Source organism: Schistocerca serialis, chromosome 3 (assembly GCF_023864345.2).
Source record: "Schistocerca serialis cubense isolate TAMUIC-IGC-003099 chromosome 3, iqSchSeri2.2, whole genome shotgun sequence".
NCBI classification, from domain to species: Eukaryota; Metazoa; Arthropoda; class Insecta; order Orthoptera; family Acrididae; genus Schistocerca; species Schistocerca serialis.
Window position 1 is genome coordinate 523,376,555 of NC_064640.1, and position 24,168 is coordinate 523,400,722.

A 24,168-nucleotide genomic window follows, 5' to 3' on the forward strand; every position below is an offset into this window, starting at 1 on the left:
CAGTAAAAATGATACTGGACATATATAGTGTAGTGTTTTTTTTTCTTTTGTATATTTTTTTTTTTGCTTATGATTTTCTTTTTAAATTTTCTTTTTACTCATGTTTTTTTTTTTTTATTTTGTATTTTTTTTCTTATGATTTTCTTCTTTTAGTACAGCTAAAGATACATAAGTATTATCTAAATTTTTTGCAATTATTTATGTACACTTTCCTCTCTACTACAATATTACTACAAGTCACATTCTTGTGAAGAGTACTTTTGCTCCCCACAACATCAGTATAAACAACAATAAACTGCTCATATATCATGAGGCTTTATCTAAAATTTGTTTTGAAACTTATACCTTTGCATGCATGTCCTCACATGCATGCCTTCACCCACAGGGAAGACTTAGCTTCCAAAAATTAGAAAAATTTAGAAATGCTCACTATGGAGACTTTTTTTTTTAAAAAAGTAAAAATAAATCTTTCTCTCATTCTTTGTTACAGCAGTGTTTTTTCATCAGTTTCAATTAACATGTGACTTCAAATTATTAATTTATACATGCAAATATACACACTTGGTTGTACAGGCAGTTTTGTTCTAACAAGCGTATTCCAGTGGAGGACTTTTGTTTTAGATGATAATAGATTATTTAAATTTTGAAATTATGATTTCTGTTTATACAGTCTTAAAGAGACAACATTCCTGAGACCAAATAATTTCTTTGACTTACGATACACCAAACGATAAGCATTAGGGTGTGGATTTTCTATGACTTCAAAAGGCCCAATATAGATATCAAAGAATTTTTTAATTTCTGAAGTTAACATTTTTGATCTTTCATGAGATTTGACCAGAACAAGATCCCCAATTTTAAAAGTGGTTAATCTTACCCTATTGTTATGTCTTTTATTCCTCTTTTCCCCTTGTTTCCTCATAGTTTCCCTGACAATATCTTCTCTCTCTTGCATAGTTAAAGGTGTACATTTAGGAAATTCAATAAGTTCTGATATAAGATTTGGAGGTCTAATATTAAACATAATCTCATACGGTGAAAATCCTGTGGAACTATGTTGTAGGCTATTCATAATATCTTCAAAATTTCGAATGTGCTCAAACCAGGTTGGATGTTTATGGCTACAATAGGTTCTACAAAGTCTCCCAATTTCCCTCATATATCTTTCTGCAGGATTGGTGGACGGAGCATAAACAGATATAAGTATATGCTTCAATTTTGACCTTTCAATAAACTTTTTCCAAATTTTAGAGGTGAACTGTGAACCATTATCTGATAATATAGCTTTTGGTTTACCCACCTGTGCGAAATAATCTCTTTCAATTTTTATTATAATTTCATGGCTAGTAGCTTTTTTCACTGGATATAGTTTAATTAATTTTGAAAATACATCTACCATAACAAATATGTAACAGTGATCACCTTTACTCTTTGGTAACATTCCATATAAGTCCACTGCGATAAGATGTAAAGGTTTTTCCGGAATAATGTTTTGCATCTCTCCACCACATCTTTGATTGCTCACTTTAACACTCTGACATTTGTCACAGGTTGCCAATTCTTTTCTTACCTTCTTGCCAATATTGTAAAAATAAACATTTTCTTGTATCTTTTGAATGCACTTCTGTATCCCACAATGACCAAAACTTTCATGTATGTAAATGATCAGCATCTGCCTCTGGCCAACACAGTTTCCAATTATCAGAATCTACATCTATTCTCCGAAATAAAATCCCCTTATGTAATTTGTAAAATTTATCAAGTTTCTCATACCCCTTCTTGCCTAAACATTCTTTGATTAATTTCCAACTCTGATCTAAATTTTGATTTTTTCTAATTTTGTTACACATAGCTCTAATTGTTTTTTCATTTTCCACCCCTTTCAAGTATCTAATTTTAAATTGCTTTTCCTCCTCTTGTTCAAAAATCTCCTTTTCTCCCCCAATTGGTAACCTTGAAAGTGAATCAGCTACTACATTCTCAGAACCTTTTATGTGTTTGATTTCAAAGTCAAACTGTTGCAGAAAAATTGCCTATCTGGTCAATCTACTGTGGTATAATTTGCACTCTTGTAAGTAACTCAAAGCTGTGTGATCCGAAAATACTATGGTTTTATGTCCAATAAGGTAAATTCTAAATTTTGTAAAAGCCCAATGAATTGCCAAAAGTTCCTTCTCTGTGACTGTATAATTTTTCTCATGTTTGAGCAACATTCTGCTTGCAAATGCTATGGTACAATGTATCTTAACTCCATTCTCTACTCTTTCTTGAAATAACTCTGCTCCAAGCCCATAATTACTGCTATCAGTGTTCAAACAAAATGGTAAATTAAAATCAGGTCTGTGTAATAAGTGTTGCTTCTTCAACTCTTGCTTAATTTTATCAAACTCTCCCTGACAACTTTTATCCCAAACCCAAACAGTGTTTTTCTTAAGTAATTGACTTAAACATGGTGCATTCAGACTCTGATCACTTATATGTTTTCGGTAATAACCGCATAACCCAAAGGACGACTTTAATTGTTTTTTAATCTTAGGAATAGGAATTTCTGAAATTGCTTTAATTTTTTCTGGATCTGCCAAAATTCCCTTGTCTGTGACAACATGACCCAAAAATTTTAATTCAGAAACTGCAAATTTACATTTCTCTAATTTCAATGTCATCCCCCCTTTTCTAAGTTTTTCACAAACTGACTTCAAAATCAAAAAATGTTCCTCCCAATTTTGCCCTGTAACCAAAATGTCATCTACATAAATTATCAGTTTAGACGCAAGTTCTTGCCCCAGTAAATGATCCAAAGCTCTTATAAATTCGGAAACAGAAGAATTTAACCCAAATGGCACAACACAATATTGGTAACTCTTACCATTGTACAAGAAAGCAGTATATTTTCTAGAATTAACCGAAAGTGGTACCTGATGAAAACCCGAAGTTAGATCCAAACTTGACATATATTTTATATCTGTAAATTTATAGAGTAACTCATCAATATTTTCAGGATGGTCTGTCTGTCTGAACAAAATTTTGTTTAAATGTCTAGAGTCCAAAACCAATCTTACTCCACCATCTTTTTTCGAAACTACTACTAGAGGATTATTATATGCACTGATACTCCTTTCTATTATATTACATCCTTCCATCTTTTTCAGCTCTTTCTCAACAGCAGGTCTTTTTGATATTGCAATACTGTATGGTTTTATGAAAAATGGTTCATGAGGTTTTACCTGAAGCTCACACTGATAACCCTTTACCCTTCCAGGTATGTCACTGAAAACATCACTATATTCCCACAGCAGATTTTCTAACTGTTGTTTTTGCTCCCCAGATAAATTTAGCGTTTCTGAAATTTTCAAATTTACTAAATTCCCAAATTCAACTTCATCAGTATCAAATCTATGAGTTTCAATATTGTCCAATCTATTTTCTTTTAGTAAATTGATACTGTCAAAATTTCTATGACTCTGATCACCAAGTGTGTTCACAAAATTTGTCTGAATGTATTCCCTTTCACTAGTTTCTATCAAAAGTTTTCTTCCAACCCAATCAAATGCTGTATTTACTTTTACTATCCAATTCATATCCAAAAGAAAATCCTCATTAAATTCCTGAATTACAAAACATCCATGTGTGAATAACTTGCCTTCAATTAAAAATGTCACTAAAGCCTGGCTTTTTACCAATTTACTGCTCTTCCCAGTAGCACCTTTTATCTTTACCCCAACAACTGGCATTTCAACATAATCTTTCCCCACTTTCAATTTCTTGCTTAACCTTTCAGATATTCCCGAGATCTCACTTCCTGTATCAATTAAACATTTACCAATCCATGACCCAATTTGAACTTTTATATAAGGACTGTAAAATTGATCACTTTTCTCAGAACCTGTATCCTCATGTAATAAATCACTTTCAATTTCCCCAAACCTATACTTATCAGAATCATATGGTATATCATTACATGTATTATTTGTCACAGTTATAAAATTTGCACAAGACACAAAATTGTCATTAGTACTCTCTATTATCTCAAATAGCCAAGAATTTTCATCCAAATCACATTGTATACTATTGAAGTACTTATCCTTCAGCTTTTCAAAAATAAAATCTCTCATCTTTTTCCACCACTCAGGACATACAGTTTCACATACATTAATAAGCATCTTTCTAAAGTTTTTGTCAAAAGAAATAGTTTCACTGTTCAGCCATATATTCATAAGAAATGTGTGTGTATCATTAGTATCTGTGAAAGTTTCACTTAGGTTAGAAGTTATACATGTGTCATCGTTATTTGTGTAGTCAGATTCTTTACCAACAACATCAAAATTCACACTTTCACATACATCCAACTTGTGAGCTTTATTCATCCTGGTAACATCCCTGGGAATTTCTATAATATTCTCACTATTTAATCCATTTTCAACCATGTGTATACCCAACTCCCTATTTAAACTAATGAAATACCTTTCCTCAACATCATCATCAATACCATTACCATCATTATCAACTTCATCAACAACATCATTATCATTACACATATTCAGGTCATACACATTCAAATTATCCCCCAAAATATTATTTCCCCTTTCTAAAGTTACCAGATCCCTTTCACCAACATTTTCATTCTCACAGCATGCATTCTCTCTTTCATTCACACACATCTCTGAACTACTACAAATTACATCATCTGACAAAGTGTTGTTCTTTTCTGCCCAAGTGTAAAACTCTGTTAAATTAAATGAATCACAATTACTTTTATCTACTGTATGTTCTTGTGTACTGAAAATGTTATCTTTATCATCATTATTTTCCTCTTGAAATTTCTTCAATAAGTAACAACTAATGACCTCATGTGATAGCTTAGGTTTGGAACTGTCCTGTTTGGGTTTATGATAGTCACATCCATTGGTCCTTCCATCATGCTCACCTTGTGCCTCAACCTTGCGGACCTTCAAGGGGGCGTCTACTCATTTTTTTATTTCCGGTTCCTGTTTGAACTGCTGATTGTGGTTCTGCCAATGTCTCTGATCAACATTTCTGATCCCATTCCTATGCCAAACATTACCTGATTGTTGGTAGTTTCTGTTGTACTGACCTCTATCAAAATTTCTGTGATTTTGATCCCTAAAGTGTTCTCTATTTTGTTGATTATTAACGCGAATATGTTGTTCTTGTTTTGGATAAAAATTATGGTCCTTCTTTTCAAAATTGTTATATCCCCCTGAATTTTGACTGACACCATGATAATTGTTTTGTTCCCTTTTTTTAAAGTTATCATTTCCCCAATTTTGACCATTACCTTTCTGAGTAAACCCACTGTGTGTTCTTGTTGTTACACTATCTACCCTTTTCAATATAATTGAGAAACTGCTCTACATTACTATCAGGACAATGAACTAAACTCAACTGCATTTCTGATGGCAATCTTCTCTTTAAGGTATCAATTTTGATCAAGTCATCCAAAGGTTTTGTTAAATGAATAAGTTTTTGAAGTTCACTTTTGCAAAATTGTTTCATGTTCCCATCTGATTCTCTAGAGTTTCGCCCATTCAAAAATTCACTTTTGATTCTAGTTTGTTTAAGATCATCCCAAAAATTTTCCAGAAATTTTGATTCAAATTCTGAAAAGGTCATCCCCAAAGTTACAATCTGGTTTGCCAAAGTCAAAGCTTCCCCTTCCAAGAATTTTTTCAAATTTAATTTTTATTTCATCTGGTGAGTGAGGTAAAAAACAATCCTTACAATACTGCATAAAATCAACGGGATGTAAGGGTCCATCTACCGAAAAGTGCTTCACTGGAATATTAGATACAAGATTACATGTGTTGACATTGTGATTTTTGCTTTGAAATTCAGTGTCAAAACTCTCAATTTTTTCGCTAAGTTCTTTGACAGATTTTTTGTTTTCTAAATAATTGCATTCTACTTTTTCTTCTAGAGTAACCAAACGATTGTCAGTTTTTTGTTCTACATTTTTTACTAAAACTTTTGTATTCTCATCCAAATTTTTAATTTCCCCTTTTATCTCATTAAAATCAATTAAATTTCTTTCCCTATCTGCCAGTAACTCATTTTTTACAGTATTAATTTCACCGCTCAATTTAACTTCAATTTCATTTACTTTTGATTCCACAGATTCAATTTTTTCCTCAACCCTGCCAACTCTGTTCAAAAGCTCACCCACTTGGGTATTGACTGCTTGGACTTGCAACAAAATGTTATAAATTTTTTCATCCCAGTAAGTCTTATTGTCGTCAACTGATTGTTTAATTTCTTTCGTGAAATTTACAAGAAAACTTTTTAAATCAAATTGATCGGTTCTTTCTGTTTCATTTGACCTGTCCTGATGTTCGAAGTCTATTAAATTACTACTTTCTACTTTAGGCACAATACTCTCGAAAATCTCATAAGTCATTGTGAAGAACAAAAATTTATACACAACAATACAAAACAAGATAAAAATATTGTTTTAACAAAATACGAGGGTTTCGTGGCATATCTGGAACACTCTTCTACTGTTGCAAAACCACGTTTTCCATCCATGTGATTGTTGACCAAAATTCTTGAAGTATTTTCTTCTGTCGAAAATAATATTTTTTTTGCCGAAACATTTCTTCTCCAAAACTTTTACTTCCCGATGAACACAAACACTGTAACACACATTCTGAAGAAACTGGTATTAACACACAAAAATTTTCTTCCTCGTAGCACTGTTGAAGATCTCGTGAACACACTATCCCGGCTGAGCCCCCAGTTGAAATATGGCTTCCCGGCTAAGACACAAGTTGAAAATATGGTCACTATTTTTTATTTACTTAAATTTGCCATATTTCGTGACAGTACCTTTTTCGTTAGACGTTTGCAAGGCGATATTAGTCTTGGCTTCAGTTGTCTAAGTATGATTCCACAATGCATCTATGTCAGCTGCAGAAATGACGTGGTTCAACGTGTTTCTCTCATTTTGGTGTTTCAAATACAGTTTCTTCAAATGTAGTTTCTTCTTTTTAGTTAATACAAAAATAATAGTAACATAATTCAAAATTATTTATGACTGCGACCTTCACATTGTTCTTCTGTCAACACACACCAAGAGTTAGCTGCCGACTGACTATAGGCAAACACGACTCCAATATCAAAGATATTTTACACAATTCACAAGTTTCCACTTGTTATCAGTCTCTTTGCTATTCTTCGATACATTTTCTAATAGTAATCAATAAGCTGTTACTCTAAAAAAACAGAAGTAAATTAACATATAATAAGACAAATTATAATAAATTCTGACAAAAATATAAGAAAACATTTACAATTCGGTATCGACAAATACGGTAAAAAAATAACATCTCCCAGATCCATTACAGTATCAACGGGAATCATACAATCTCCAACCCCATAACTTAGCTTCAGAAATTTGCAGCCAAGACTGTCACAGTCTTGGATGGTGGGTAAAAACTTTGTCACAGAATCGATGGAGTCTCTGATGGAGACCCTCCACTCAACTCAAGACCAAATGACCCCGATCAATTCTGGGCATGATACCACAAATCGCAAGCTCATCTTGCACCACAACAGAAGGTCATGAGGATTCATCACTCCCACCAGCTGCCTGTACAAACTGAGGATGGCCTCAAGAGTCTGAGTGACATGTCATTTGTGCCCACATGAGCCACAACTTGGGGATGACTGTACACTGCACTCTCTGTAATGTCAGGCAGGGCCTCCTCCACATCTTGGATGAGGCCCTCTGACAGACATACTGAGTGCACATGGGACGTATTTCCAGCTCTGGACACTTATTTCCCTAACGGGCTCCATAATGTGTCAAACACTGGAGCAATGTGACTGTGTTAAAACCCATTACTTGCTTTGCAGTGAGTTTGGATCCCCCACCGCAGGTACAGTGTAAGGTGCCTTGGTAACAGAGCCTGTAGTGGTACAATAGACACCTGAGGTGCCTGTGTGACGCTCCAGATTCTCTGCCTGCACTGCAGTCCTAGACAGCAGCCTGTAGATGAGTGATGATCTCCCGTTAGTGAAGGAAAAAATCCTCAAGGTGTTCCAGTTTTAAATAAACAAACACTGATATTTGTGATGAGGTTGATGGTATTTATAAAACTCTGAGAGACAGTTCTTGATGTTTCTGAGCAAGTCGTACAGTAATTTTTAAATGAATACATCACCATTTGACTGTATTGTTGTTTATTTAATTATGACCCAGATTTTATCCTTTCATGCCATCTAGTTTGTCATTAATATATATTGCAGGATATCAAGCTCAAAATTGTCCGTAAATTAAGAAAAATAGTCACTCCCCACAAAATGCCAGATGTAAAATCATCATCTTGTAAAAAATCAGTAAATAATAGTGGGAGCATGTCATACGTGCTCATGTTTTACATACCAAAGTAAACCTGTTTTTATTAAATATGACATGCTTCCACTTGAGTCGTAATGATCTGTACTCATCTTCTATATACCAAAGTAAACCTTTTTAATTAAATATGACATGCTCCCACTATTATTTACTGATCTCTTTAAAAGATGATTATTTTACATCTGGCATTTCGTGGGAAACAAATACTTTTCTTAATCTGTGGCCAATTTTGAGCTTGATGTCCTCCAATATATATTAATGATACAAATTCAATCACTTGAAAATGGCATGAAAGACAGAAATATGGATCATAATTAAATAAACAACAATACAATCAAATGGTGATGTGTTCAATTAAAAACTCTTAGAAATGTTGCCTGGTTGTGATTTAAATTAGTACAGGGAGATTGTAAATAACTGTAAATAGATGATAGACTGGTAGTGTAAACATGAAGGAGGAGCACCGTATTTTATTTGAGTTTCTTGAATGGTTATAGCTTGTGTTTCTCATCATATGTGTGCACATGCTGCCATAAAGTCAATGAATTCAATTGCGAGTAACTATTAAATTGCAAAGAAATCAGTGAGATTACATTATTCCAAATCAACTTTTGAACTCTCCAGCACACAGACAAGTGTATGTTGTGATGACGTTGAGCCTTTGATCAGAACCAGGTCTAATAATTCTCCTGTGATGATATGACTCAAGTCTGTGAATATTAATTGTTAATGCTACACAGCTTGTGGTTGGCATTGTTGCCTCTAGATCCTGGGGTCACAGGTTTGATTCATGGCCGGGTGAAAGATTTTCCTTGTTCGGGGACAGGTGTTTGTGTTCTTATCATCATCATCATCATCATCATCATCATCAACAACAACAACAACAACAACATTGACACAAGTCACCAAAGTGACATCAAATAGAACAACTTGTGCTAGGTGGCCAATTTCTCCTGAAATGTAACTTAAGGCTATTAGAAATAAACATAGACTAGAGTGGTTTTCCTAGTAGCTTTGGTCAATTACTATCAAAACCATGTGATCAGTGTTTTAGTAGATCCCCCTAGAAATCAGAAGTGGTGAACCGTTTAGAAAGTGAGTGAGGGTATATAAAGGTCCACATAACCTATGGAACATTTTTGTTCTACATAGTTATCCTCCTGTCTGTTACTTAAAAATAAACAGTATTTATAGCAAAATTGAAATTGTCAATGTTTAATTTAGGTTTTATTAAAAAATTGTTGATTTATTATGTGAAACAGGGTGATGTTGCAGCAATAATAATAATAATAATAATAATAATAATAGCAACAATAATAATCTAACATTACTTCAATACTTCATTGAGCTTCCGTAAAACATGTTTCTGTTATTCATAAAAAAAAAAAAAAAAAAAAAAAACTTTCACACTTAGCAATAATAACAGGAAACTCTTACCTTTGATCATGATGAGCATTCCACTGAGTCCAAAATAACAATAATAATTATACAATTTTTTTCACTTCTGCTTCTAAACTGTACTTGAATCAAAATTAATTGCTTTTTGTTACATAAAAGTGCAGAAGTTGCGCAATCAGCAGATTTTTTTTTTTTTTTTTTCTTGTAAAATGCAATTTGTGTCAGAAGGATATCAGATGCATGATGAACTAACACTGAGTAATGTGTGGTTCTAATTATGTGAAAAACTAACAAATAAAGAGAAGTCATCAACCCCGAGTTTCTCTTGCATACATTCATTTACATTTCTTCCCCTACCAACAGTGTAATCCTACCATTTACTGCGTAATTTATGTACTGTACCAAAACTACCAAACTGTAATTTTGAAAAGCAACAGGGTAATTCATTCAAATATTGTACGTTGATCTTGAAGACATAAATATATTTTCATATTGGAAATACAGACAAAAATCATAAGGTACAGGGGAAAAGCATTTAAAATGACATACTATTTTTTTATTTTTTGCTTTTTCTTCTAAAAATGTCAGCATTATTTTTATTGCACGAGTTACTAAAACCTGGACATGATAACATGAAACTACACTATTAAGAAAACGTTAAAGAAAGAAATTATGCCAGTGTGTCATTTTATACTTACTGTGTGGGTGACACAGTTCACAAATTGCATAAAAAAGTGAATACACTAAGCAGCACACTCTTTGAAAGTTTAATACATATCCTTGTACATGTTTCTATGGCTTACATAGATCGCACACAAAGTTCTTAACCCTTGCTGAGACATCAGAACACTCACTGTGAGCCCACATCTTACATCGAGCACACTTAATCTGTGATTCCTCTGTTTTTGAATGGCAGAATATATCATTGAAGTGTATACAAACATTGTCATCTCCATTTGCGCTGGGATCTGAGGTATAGGCTTCTGCACTGCCGAGCTCTATTCTTTTATGAGCTTGTCTAGTTGACCAGCATTCCTCAGCTAATTTTTTCTGGTGCACTTTCTCTTCTAGAAGCTTGATGTTGGGACTGATGTCCAGAAGGTTTGAAGCAGCCCGAGTTGTTTTGTATTTCCTTGATGAGCATGATCCTGCTGAAGGAACTGGAAACATAAAGTTTTAAACAAGGCTGCGTGGTCAGCGACCATTAACAAAGTAAAATTAAAGCAATAACAGCCCTCAGTCACAAAAATTAAGTCATTTTGATGTAGGTTTTGGCACTACTATGAGTACCTTCATCAGAAGTAAAACATTCAAACTGGCCTATAAATACGGGAAATTTTTTTTTATATAAGTGTAAGTACTGGCTAACAGTACAAGAAAGAAACAGTATTACATGTCACATATAAAATAAATATCAAGCAATAAAGCTGTAGTCACAAAATTTTGAAATAGGTGAAAGGGAAGCTGCTATGGGCTGCTCACACATGTCGAGCTACAGGTAGCATCAGGCTGAGGCACTCACGTTAGCAATTGCAGGCAGGTGAACATTACACCAAGAGTGCCATCTAGTAGCCGCAAATACAAACAGGCTACTTAACATTCAAAATATAGACAGTTGAATATTATGATGAACATTATTTGGTACCTGAAGTAAAAGGCAACATTTTATCTGGTAACGTTTTGTCTACGTAAGAGCTTAGAAGTACAGTTTTAAGGCTGAAAACTCCATTGTAGGAGTACAAAGGGAGCTGAATAACTCAGCGTGTTGAATAACAATATAACATGAAATGCAGTCAATATAAACTATTTAATAAACAAAAAATTATGGGCTGACTTAGATAGAAAAAACATTTAGGTAACTGCACGAGGGAAAACGAAATCAAATATCAAGTAACGGCCTTATACTGTTGAAGAAGCTTTTATTACTTAATTGTAGCTGCTGATTAAGAATGAGGCCATCATTTCGATAAGGAAGTTTAAAAACTTCTAATTCTTTGAGAATATCTAATCTACGCCCTTTCGTCCCGGTGTGCAAAAAGTTGATATCGTGAACAGCTTTAGGCGTGTGACCTGTAATCAGAAGGTGGTCGGCAAAAGACAAATTTTGGGTGCTAGTGCCATTTTTTCTTAAAAGATGTTCTTTGTATCTGACTGTAAAGGCACGTCCTGTTTGTACTATTTTGTAAGAAGAGCAGGTGTCACAGAAAATCTTACAGACATCATAGTTTCAATTTTCTTCAAAGTTTTATTGGTTGAAAAGACAACATTACAGTTGTTTTTATTACGAAGAAGGTGTTGTATCTGATAGGAAATGGTCCCCAAAAAAGGAATAGAAAAAAAACTTCTTTATGTTGGGTTCAATGATGAGTTGCTGAGTGTAGTAACTCTTTTAACAGTTTTCTTTTTAAGGATATCATCCACTGTGACAGGTTCATATTCATTATTAACTGCTACTGTTTTGATTAAATTAATTTTTTCATCGAATTTTTCTTTTAAGAGTGGGATAGAAGTAGCTCTGTGAATAGCAGAGTGAAAGAAAGCATTTTTATGAGATTGTGGGCGCATGGAAGATGCAGGTACGATCTGATTGGTATATGTTTCTTTACGAAAAACATTAAATGAGATTTTATTTTCTTCTACTGTAAGCGTCAAGTCAAGAAAATTCAATTACGGGCCTTTTTTTTTCGAGTTCACTGGTAAAGGATATTTTCTCGTGAAGTTCGTTAAAGAGAGTGAAAATACAGTCAGTGCCATCAGCAGGTCCTTTTTTAATTGAACTGGAAACATTTCATCAGTTGATATCTCAAGTCTTTTAGGGCTATCTCTTTTAGGACTCTGGAAGTTGGTTGGGGGAGCAGATTCCTCTTCAGTGATGAAATATCCCATAAAGCATGTGAACATCCAGGAAGACTGTCCTCTTGACATTCTTTATCATGTCTAGCTGCAGGTGAATTTTTTAAAGACTGTACATGCCTTAAAGCTGTTGTCTGAGCCAGTACAAACAGATGTTCTTCAGTAGCAACCATGTTTAATAACCAAAGGCCTGCCTTAGTAAATCCACTCTTCGCATTAGCCACACATACTGCTTCATCATTTGCGTTGACAAAGATGTCACTTGGCACTGATTTACTATTCGTCCCCGGTTTCTTTTCAGCCACTTTGAAGCTTTTTGTTTATAATAGGTCTTCATGGGCCAAGAAACAATTGAAATAGGTGAGTTCAGTGGGGTGGTAGGCAAAATAGAAAAACTTCATTTTCTTTGGCACATTCGTGCACCTTATCATATTTGTGACTTGAGTGGCCATCAGCAATTAGCAACATTTTATCGTCTTTGTTTGCCTTAATGAAACTAATGAAATTATTCAGCCACTTGAGAAAAATTCCTCGTCATCCGTCGCTTTCTTGTGCCGTACCTAGAATTCCCATAGGTGCTCTTTACCCTGAAATCAAGGGCTTCTCACATCTACATGCCAACTCTTAACATGGTCTGGCATTTTATGATTGATTTTATTGATGTGACAGCCCTTGATTTTAGGGGCTTAACTTTTACAAATGGATGTACAGATCGTTGCCAACACATTTCATGTGGAGATGTTAGATCACTTTACTAACTGACTGTTTGCTAATGTGAAGTTTGAAGTTTGTTTCTTGTCCTCCTGAAGAAAATGGGTTTAAATCTGTTGAAACCATGATTAAAGTTAATTGAAAACCACCATTTATTGCAACAGGTTGGCTGTCTTATTTGTCTACTATCCTGTAAACATTGCAGCCATTTTCAAAGTATTGAAGACAAGACTCAGAACAGCTTTAAATGACAGACTATTTCCTGCTCTAATCCCTGGTCAAATGTAGATTGAAACCTGCCTAATCCTTTGTTAACACCCATAATTTGTTTGTTTCAATTTGTGACATGCCTTATAAGTTACTTGGAATACACCAAATAGTTTGGCTGCTCTTGAACAGCCCATTTCCCTCTTGTTTACTGTGTTAACGGCCCTTTGCATGGCTTCTTCATCCCATGACTGGTGTATAGTCTTTCTAACGTACATCCCAATCATCTGGGGAAGAGTGCGTTTGGTGAGAATTGGGTGACAAGCTCTATGGTTATGATATTAGTAATGCTACTGAAATGAATTTTTATTAGATCAATTTCTCAGGCTAAAGTGACACACTATATCATTTTATCCTTACTCATGGTCAGCCATTTTATCCAACAATGCAGTTTGTTACAAAATGATAGGTTAAGCAAAGAAAAATAAAGTGATGAAATGAATAATAATACTAGTAAATGCATTAACAAATGGCTAGTGCTATTTGATATATTTGAAATAAAAGGAACCAAACACCAAATGTGAAGTTGTATCTACACTGAGGTTACAAAAGTCATGTGATACCTCCTAATATCATTTTGGATGTTCTTTTTGCCCAGTGTAGCGCAGCAACTCAATGTGGCATGGACTCAACAAGTCATTGGAAGTCTCCTGCAGAAATATTGCGCCATACTGCCTCTATAGCTGTCCATAATTGCAAAAGTGTTGCCTGTGCAGGATTTTGTGTACAAACTGACATCTTGATTATGTCCCATAAGTGTTCGATAGGGTTGATATTGAGGGACCTGGATCGCCAAATTATTTGCTCAAATTGTCCAGAAAGTTCTTCAGAACACCAAGTAATTTATTTTCACCAATTTATACCAAAATACAGATATTACAGTAAAACACACGTGCTACGCCAAATTGCAGTCATGAACAATTGTGGCCTAATGACATGGTGCATTGTCTTCCATAAAAATTCCAATGTTGTATGGGAATATGAAGTCCATGAGTGGCTGCAGATGGTCTCTGAGTAGACAAACATAACCATTTCCCGTCAGTGATTGGTTCTGTTGGACAAGAGGACACAGTATATTTGATGTAAATACACCATTATGGTGCCACAACCACCACCTCATTGACAACTTGGTCCATGACTTTGTGGGGCCTGTGCCACAATCGAACCCTACCATCAGCTCTTACCAACTGAAATCAGGAGTCATCTACCGTATTTACTCGAATCTAAGCTGCACTTTTTTACCAGTTTTTGTAATCCAAAAAACTGACTGTGGCTTAGAATCGAGTGCAAAGTAAGCAGAAGTTCTGAAAAAATGTTGGTAGGTGCTGCCACAACTAACTTCTACCATCGAATATATGTAGCGCTACACAGACATGCTTTGCAGGCACAAAGAAAAATACTGGCACCAAAACCTCTGCGTCAGTAAATAAATTAAAAGAAAAGGTAGAAGAATGTAAACATTATGCCATGTATTCTTTTGTGTTTGCTGCTATCTCATTTAAATCCTATCTGCCTAATAAACTACGAAACTAGAGTGAGACAACAGCAAACGTGGAAGAATATACATATTGTGTCATGTTCATATTCGTATTATTCTTATGCTGGATAGTGATACAGTCAGAAATGAAGCACTGCAACTGACTAGATTTTTAAATCTAAGATGACTCTAATTCCTGTGCAGAATGTAATGTACTAAAGAGGCATCTGCAAAGCTTTTCAAACGGAGAAAATTTTTCGCTAAACTCTCGTTCAGAACATCTTACCTCATACACAGTCTATTATTTGGTTCTTGTTGATCATTATAAAAAAAAAGGAGCAGTGTAACAACAAATAGCAGTCTCTTGCCATTGTTTCGCTTATGAGACAATTCCTCTATTTTTTAATATTTTGTTATAAGCCGCGGTAGCGCGCACAAAAGCAAGCTGTGCCACGAGCGGTGACAGGTCGTAAACACTCAGAATGCGACAAACAATGCATGACACAGTAAAATAATGCATTTTCAGCTTAGAGTGATGTAAACACCTATAACAAAGAGAAAAGCACTTATCAGATCAAAGCAAAATAAGCAATCGATTCAGACCAGACGAAGCACGCGAAAAAGGAATGGTACCCATATAAATACGGACAGAGTGCCTGGCACATAGCAATGGCTACTTGGTAAAGCTTAACTGTTAAGCTTACGGCTCGAACCAAACTACTGTATCTGTATCTTCATCCATTCGACCTCAATTGTGTTTCATGTTACAATGGACCAACTTTGTTTCGATTTGGAGGGGTGGTCTAAAACTTTTCTCTCACCTTGAATTTCGAGTCTCAAATTTCAGGAATGGCTTAGATTTGGAAAAAATTTTTTCCTTGATTTAGAGTCTCATTTTTCATGTGTGGCTTGTCATGAGCCCAGGAGAGGCACTGCAAGGAATGTTGTGCTGTTGGCAAAGATATTTGCACCAGTCATCTGCTGCCATAGCCCATTAATGACAGATTTTGGCATACTGTCCTAATGGATATGTTTGTTGTATGTCCCACATTGATATCTGCAGTTATTTCATGCAGTGTTGCTTGTCTGTTAGCAGTGACAACTCTGTGCAAACGCCACTGCTCTTGGTGATTAAGTGAAAGCCATTAGTTATGGCATTGTCCGTGGTGAGAGGTAATGCCTGAAGTTTGGTATACTTGGCACACTCTTGACACAGTGATAATTTCCAAAATGGAATATCCCATGCATCTAGCTCCAACTACTATTCCACACTAAAAGTATGTTATTTCCCATCATGCGACCATAATTGCGTCATAAACCATTTCACATGATTCACCTGAGTACAAATGGCTGCCCTTTTATATCTTGTGTATGCAATATGACTGCCACCTGTAAGTGTGCAGATCACTATCATATGACTTTTGTCACCTCAGTATAAAAGGCTAACAAAATAAATTCAGCCAACCTTCTTTCCACTTTTTGTTCATTGGTATACAGAATGTTTGATATAAACATCTGCCATTTACAGGGTATCAGATGAGTCAACATTTGAATATGTTAGGGCGTTCAAAACAAACGTCACTAGAGCTATATGAGAGAAGCAGCCACTGTGTCATATTACCCAACTATGTCATTTAAGGCACTTTTCCCCTAAGATTTTTTTCTCCACTGCAAGTTGATGACTGAATAGGCTCATCCCTCAACAGTGCTTCTAATTAGCATCTCAGCAAATTTATTTTCTAGGTGTCAATAGTTCTTTGTGCAAAAGTTCTTTTAATGTTACAGTAAAAAATACATAAAGAGTGTGTGTGTGTGTGTGTGTGTGTGTGTGTGTGTGTGTGTAGGGGAGGGGGTGGCAGTGCACACATGTTCAAGAAAGAAGTGTTTTGCTCTCCAGAGCCAATAGTATTACTATTTTGCCATTTGAAACAGTATTGTAATGACCATCTGACAAATACCCATTCAGATATTTTATCTGAATATAATATTGTGCCAACGTTGAGCAGTTTTCTCAGCATTTGTGTTGCTATAGGGAATATGTACATGGACTTCATAAATTGTTTAATTTATGTTACAGTTGTGGGTCTTGTACAGCGTATAATAAAATTCTGAAACCAATAACACACACATCACAGACAACTTGGAATATTAACAACCATTAGCCCTTGTACAACAATATATGTTACCTGCAATGTGACAATATTTTGGAAAGGAAAGTTGCTACTCACCATATAGCGGAAATGCTGAGTCACAGATAGGCACAACAAAAAGAGTGTCACAAATAAACTTTCAGCCAACAAAGCCTTTGTCAAAAATAGACAAAAACCACACACACACACACACACACACACACACACACACACACACACACACACACACACCCCTGCGCATGCGTGCTCGCACAAACACACCTTGCACACACAACACATGAAGCAATCTCTGGCAGCTGAAGCCACACTTCCACTGCCAGAGTCCTTAGTCGTGTATGTGTGTGTGTGTGTGTGTGTATTTTCAACAGAGGCCTTGTTGGCCAAAAGCTTATTTGTGACAGTCTTTTTGTTGTGCCTATCTGCGACTCAGTGTCTCCACTATACGGCGAGTAGTAATTTTCCTTTTCGTAACTTTGCTACGTTCCATCCTGGATCTTCCATTGTTTGATTTTTACCTGGAATGTTGTATTTCACCTCTTGGATGTTACATTATGGAAACATGCTATCATGTTTCAAAAATTGGCAGACATTTTGTAAGGCAAGTAGGATGTGTCAATTTTGGAAATACGCTCTAAATTACATGCAATTGTTTAAAATTTGTATTAAGATGATTGAAGTACAATTTTGTTCACTGTTTTCAGAATCGCTTTCGTTTCACTGGAGAATGCGATCATCCAGATGCTCAGATTCGTTCCTGTCAAACTGCTGGAACACAGTTTCTCATCACAAATCAGAAATTTAATATAACTTATAAGAAATGTCCCGGCATGGAACAGACTTTTGATGGAGGTTTGTACTTCTGAAATACCTGGTTTTCATTTCTGCTGGTATAATATGTTACCATAAAATGAGGAAGGTGATTAAAAGCTATTGAACCTATGTGAGTTTACGAGGGTCACTCCAAAAGAAATGCACACTATTTTTGTAAAAATACAGTTTTCATTCTGCATGTGTGAAAGTTTTACAGTGTGCAGATACATCCTTCCCGGTTTTTTGCAAACTTAGTTCAACCTGTTCCCGTGAGTAGCACCGTCACAGCATGTCTTCAAGATGGCTGCTACAGTTGACGTTCGTCAGAAGCAACGTGCTGTCATAGAATTCCTGTGCTGTGAAAACGAGACAGTGGGAAACATCCACAAGAGGTTGAAAAAGGTGTATGGAGATGCTGCTGTCGATCGCAGTACAGTTAGTCGGTGGGCAAGCAGGTTACATGATGAAAGCAGGCATGGCAATATTGAGGATTGTCCTCGCAGAGCAGCAGGCCACATACCGCACACACTCCAATGTGCAGAGAGTTAACGAATTGGTGAATGCTGACAGACACATCATAGTGAACGAATTGTCACGCTACATTGGGATAGGGAAAGGAAGTATTTGCAGAATACTGAAAGTGTTGGCATTAAAAAAGGTTTGTGCCAGGTGGGTTCCTAGGATGTTGACAGTGGCTCACAAAGAAACAAGAAAAACGGTATGCAGCGAACTTTTGGAGCAGTACGATAATGGTGGAGATGAATTTCTTGGAAGAATTGTGACAAGTGATGAAACATGGCTGCTTCATTTTTCACCAGAGACGAAGAGGCAATCAGTGGAGTGGCATCATGCAAATTCACCCAAGAAAAAAAAATTTTGAAACCACACCTTCTGCTGGAAAAGTTTTGGCTACGGTGTTTTTCAGTTCCGAAGGACTCTTGCTTGTGGACATCATGCCAAGTGGAACCACCATAAATTCTGATGCCTATGTGACGACACTGAAGAAACTTCAAGCTCGACTGAGTCGTGTTCAACCACATCGGCAAAAGCAGGATGTTTTGCTGTTGCGCGACAATGCACGACCACAGGTCAGTCAAAAAACCGTGGAAGCGATCACAAAACTCAGATTGACAACACTGAACCACCCGTCTTACACTCCTGACCTGGCTTCATGTGACTATCATCTCTTTGGGAAACTGAAAGACACTCTTCGTGGAACAAGGTTTGAAGATGATGACTCGCTTGTGCACGCTGCCAAACAGTGGCTCCAACAGGTTGGTCCAGAATTTTATCGTGCAGGTATACAGACGCTGGTTCCAAGATGGCATAAGGCAGTGGAGAGGGATGGAAATTATGTGGAGAAATGAAAATATTGTTCCTAAAGGATGTATCTACACACTGTAAAACTTTAAAACATGTAGAATAAAAGATGGATTTAAAAAAAAATAGTGTGCATTTCTTTTGGAGTGACCCTCGTAGAATTTCCATGTTTTCGTGAAATGCTGAGAACAGGTGTTTGTAACTGCGTTTCTTTCTTTGCCCCCAGTTGAATGAGTCAGTGTTTTGTATATAATGACAGTGGGAACCACAAGAAACAAACAAGATTTGGGAAAAAAAAAAAAAAAAAAAAAAAATTTTGTGACAGTACAGCCAACATTCTATGGCAGGGTTCATCCTGGTTCCATTTTCATCATAGATGGAATTTGTAGTAGATTCTTGGGATAAATCATATTCACCGGCCGGGGTGGCCAAGCAGTTAAAGGCGCTACAGTCTGGAACCGCGCGACCGCTACGGTCGCAGGTTCGAATCCTGCCTTGGGCATGGTTGCGTGTGATGTCCTTAGGTTAGTTAGGTTTAAGTAGTTCTAAGTTCTAGGGGACTGATGACCTTAAAAGTTAAGTCCCATAGTGCTCAGAGCCATTTGAACCAAACCATATTCCTTCAAATTTGGAGGGTTTTTTCTTTGGGGGGGGGGAGGGGGGGGGGGACAGTATTGAAACTAGATTTGAACTGTGGTTCAGGTGCACGAGTCCACAGTTCAATAGAAACCCAGGAGGATTACAACATAAAGTTTTCTTGGAGATCATCAGATTACATACTATTCAAAGAGAGAGAAGCACTTATAAAACTATAGGAGAACCCAGCTGAATGCCTGCTGGACTCTTTTAATTCCTATATATGATCAAGATAATTAAGGAGGGAGAGAGAGAGAGAGAGAGAGAGAGAGAGAGAGAGAGAGAGAGAGAGAGAGAGAGAGAGAGAGAGATGAAGCAGCCATACAAAAACAACACAGTAGTGCTTTTACTAAGAGGAGATCCTTTAGGCTTTATAAAATGTAAGAAAGGAAAAGCTTCAAATCTTGACAATCATGAGTTGGAACTACTGTAAAGACCAAATTTTGCCATGCATAATCTGTCTGTGAAATGAGGGTATCATTCAAGATGGGATACCAAGGACACAGAGATTATTATTATTATTTTAAAAATGCAACAACAGTAGAAAATCCATGATTGTTAAATTGTACAGATATTTTTTGGATATGAAATTTTGCTCCACAACTACTTCATATAGATGTTTTTTCATGGCATGACAAGTTTTGGGACATAAAATCCTAACCCAGATGTCCTTGTAAAATAAAGTATGGAATGTAAGCACACAATTACATATGATTAAGTGGGATTTGTGTATAAAGCACTGTTTATCCTTCGTCTACGATGGCTCTGATTCTCTTGATAATGGATCATACTCAGATCACCTTAGCAGATTCAATTAAAGGGACAGTGACAGATGCATGATTCAGTGTGTTGATCAGACCATCACAGACAATGCGGAGAGAGTTTATTTAAGACGTTATAGCTTGTATGAAGTCATACAAACAGGACTGTGACACTTAAGGCCCACAGAGCAAAGTGTAAGAAAATAGAAATTATGCTTTAGAACTGGTCTTCTGATCTCAGAACTTTATTTGGAAGGGACATGGCCTCAGTTTTTGCACATACATTCCAGGACTAAAATTTGTGCACTGTGTGCCACCAACAGATGAACGAAAGACATTGCACCACCTGGGTTTGAAGTGTGAAACAACGGAGGGGACCACAAGCTCATGCAGTGTATGACACACAATTTGCAGAATAATAAACAACCTGAAAGTTGATGTGGCAAAGTGTGAGGAGGAGGCCAAGGCTTCAGGGTCTGACTCAGAGTGCTGGGAGTGGCGTAGTGCCTCTGGATATGGAATTGCCCGATTGTCTCCTTACCAAATACAGATAATATAGAAGAACCATGAGTGTTGTTATACTAATTTCATTTACTTTTTGTTGTTATTGGTAGCTGCCTTTTTCCCTGTAGTACATATTTTGAACTAATCCCCCACCCCTTCCACGCGCATGCGCGCGCACACACACACACACACACACACACACACACACACACACACACACACACACACAACCAAGCTTTATTTTCCTCATTTCATTTCATTCTTCTTTTTCAGCACCACTTTCATCTGGAGCTTAGTAATAGTTAAGAACTGTAATGTGATTCAGACAATAAAGCATATTGTGTAAAATAAGAACAATTGTCATAATGTGTTCTATATATTTTAATAGCAATTACTGCCACATATGGTGCAATGTGAAGAGACAGTAGCAAAGACAGCCAGTCACTGCCATGTGTGCCAACATTATTTAAACCTGCATGGTTGTGGCATGCCTCGAGTAATAAGGGACAATAGTTTCTGTAAACCATTGTAAGACGTGTGACCGGCTGGCGTCTGGTCATCCTGCAGCATTTAACCATTACTGGCGGTTTGGTCACAATGCAATGTCCCAAGTAACTGATTGAGATTGCCAGTCCAACATCAACATGGTGCCACCCCTTCCTGCTGTATGGACCTGACACTGCATGGACCCAACCTGCTACCACTGCAGCTAGCTATTACTACACGCAGAGCTGAAGGAATACTGACAAAACACCACACTGAGAGAGCAGCATAGCATCAGTTCACACTGCATACCAATGGCCCAAATCTACCACAGCTGCTCATTATGTTACTTTTCACAGCTGTCATATTGTGACAGGAGCTTGTCAGTGAAAGCAAACACAATAATATTAATTGGAGGTGTGCTACACAACCTCCACACAAAAAGCACAGACAGAGCTAAGTTACTTTCATATTGGACATTACTACAGTATATACAAAACCTCAAATGATTCAAACTTTTCTGTAATATGTTTCTGGTATCTTCCTGGACTCTCAAATGCTAAATAACAAGTAATGACAGGAAGTGTTTATCAAATGTGAGACCTATGTCATGCCAGCTAGCAGCATCAAGTGTTATAACATCCCAGTGTAGAATCAGCAGAAATATGACCACATGCTCAATTAGGCCATCAGAAAGATTGACATGATATCTAAATAGCACTTTGGAGAATTTTGTTAATACCTATGCAGCTTCGATTTGTGGTATCAGTCAGATGTGATGGATCAGTTGAGTGCCGTGTGTGTGTGTGTGTGTGTGTGTGTGTGTGTGTGTGTGTGGGTGGGTGGGGGGGGGGGGGGGGGTGTAACACATACTCACAATATGCAGGAGTCATTTATAAGATAGGAATGTAAGTTGGAGACAGGGCGCACTTTTTGTGGTGTAAATCATTTCTCCTTCTAATATTATGTTTATGAATGCTCCTGTGATTGTTGACACCAGGCAGGTGTGCAGGTTAAAAATTTAGGTCTTTGAGTTCTGTTTTATGTAAGTCATTATCACTTTAGTCCTTAGAGAATTTCCACAAAAATAATCTGATATACCTTGAGAACTCCACTAGTAGCAAATACAGTATATTTGGACTCATTTGACTAAGTTATTTTATACTGAACTCAATAAAATGGGCTAGTCAACAAACACATTTATTTTAATTGCAATTGTGTTGATATTTTATTTTAAACAAAGTATTGAAGAGGAAGTTCCTGCTGGTGTAGGTCTACATTTCTGTATTTAAATAATAATCCTCTGTCATTGTTGGAATCATTCAAACCATGTTTTGGTTGAAGTATAATATCATCACACTGATTTTTAAGTATAGAGTGCATACTTAATAATGTTTGTATTCATTCACAAAAGGGTTTAAAGTTAACTTTTGAGAGGGCCTTTTTAAAAGGTATGCTCTTGACTTTGCAGCTTCACTCATTTTGTTCTTAACAGTCTTCTTCTTTTGTTTCAGTTGTTGAGTACAGTTGTTTAGGTGACTGGTTTGTGGACAAAAACCACTTCTTTGCAGTGGCTAATACCAAAGAATCCAGGAAAGATGAGAAGTACAGGTGTTTCCTAAAAAATAGGGATGATGATCTATATATTGGTGTGTCAATTACAGCGGAGTGTAACACTCTGAAGACAGTGGAGAAGAGTCCAGAGAGACTCCGTGTTACAGCAGGTAAGTGTGTGTGTGTGTGTGTGTGTGTGTGTGTGTTCGTGTTCTCAGAATAATAATGAGGGGCATTTTGGTGGGTAGGGCTGCATTATTTAAAAAAGGGAGTTTGGTATTTGGAAAATTAGCTGATTCCAGAAGTAACAATTAAGGATAGTATTGGTTAAAAACAGTCTTGGTTGCAATTTTAGTTTTTTATTTTTTAACTACGTGTTTCGCCTTTTTTAGGCATCTTCAGGTTATATTAATTTGCTATTTCTTAGAAGAATCCTTTAGTCAGTGTAGCCAAAGGGCATCGTCGAATATATCGGGCCAACATCGCCTTCATTAAACTCAGTAAAGACTTTTCTAGATGGATGAGAGTCACAACAAGATCTGCACAACGCACTCACGTTCACAGGAGCGAGTAACAGAATAAGGTGGGGGCTCAGGTAGTAAGCATACTGCACCAGTCTAGTTACTGCTGCCAGTTCCACAATGAGAGTAAAATATTGGAACTTTTTTGTTGTTAATGTTGTTGAGTGCCTAATAGGTTTCTACAGTTCAGTCACATTGCTTCTTTGGCAAAATATGAGTTAGTTCAAAGATGGAAAATTCTTTATTGTCCTGCTTTGAAAATAACAGTATCATGCAGTTAGTGAGTGACAAAAAAAAATCCTTACACTGTGGAAGATTGTTCATTAATGGCAGACAACAGTGATGTAAAACT

At 36.3% G+C, this 24,168-nt stretch overlaps 1 protein-coding gene across 1 annotated transcript in view; it reads left to right on the plus strand.

Moving 5' to 3' along the window:
* The window catches only part of LOC126470401 (uncharacterized), a 125,363-nt gene that overhangs the window by 19,251 nt on the left and 81,944 nt on the right, over nt 1–24,168 (plus strand). Inside the window, exons 4-5 of the mRNA XM_050098247.1 lie at nt 17,929–18,076; nt 23,256–23,465. Of these exons, the coding sequence (XP_049954204.1) occupies nt 17,929–18,076; nt 23,256–23,465 (358 nt within the window). The remainder of the gene's footprint in view (nt 1–17,928; nt 18,077–23,255; nt 23,466–24,168) is intronic.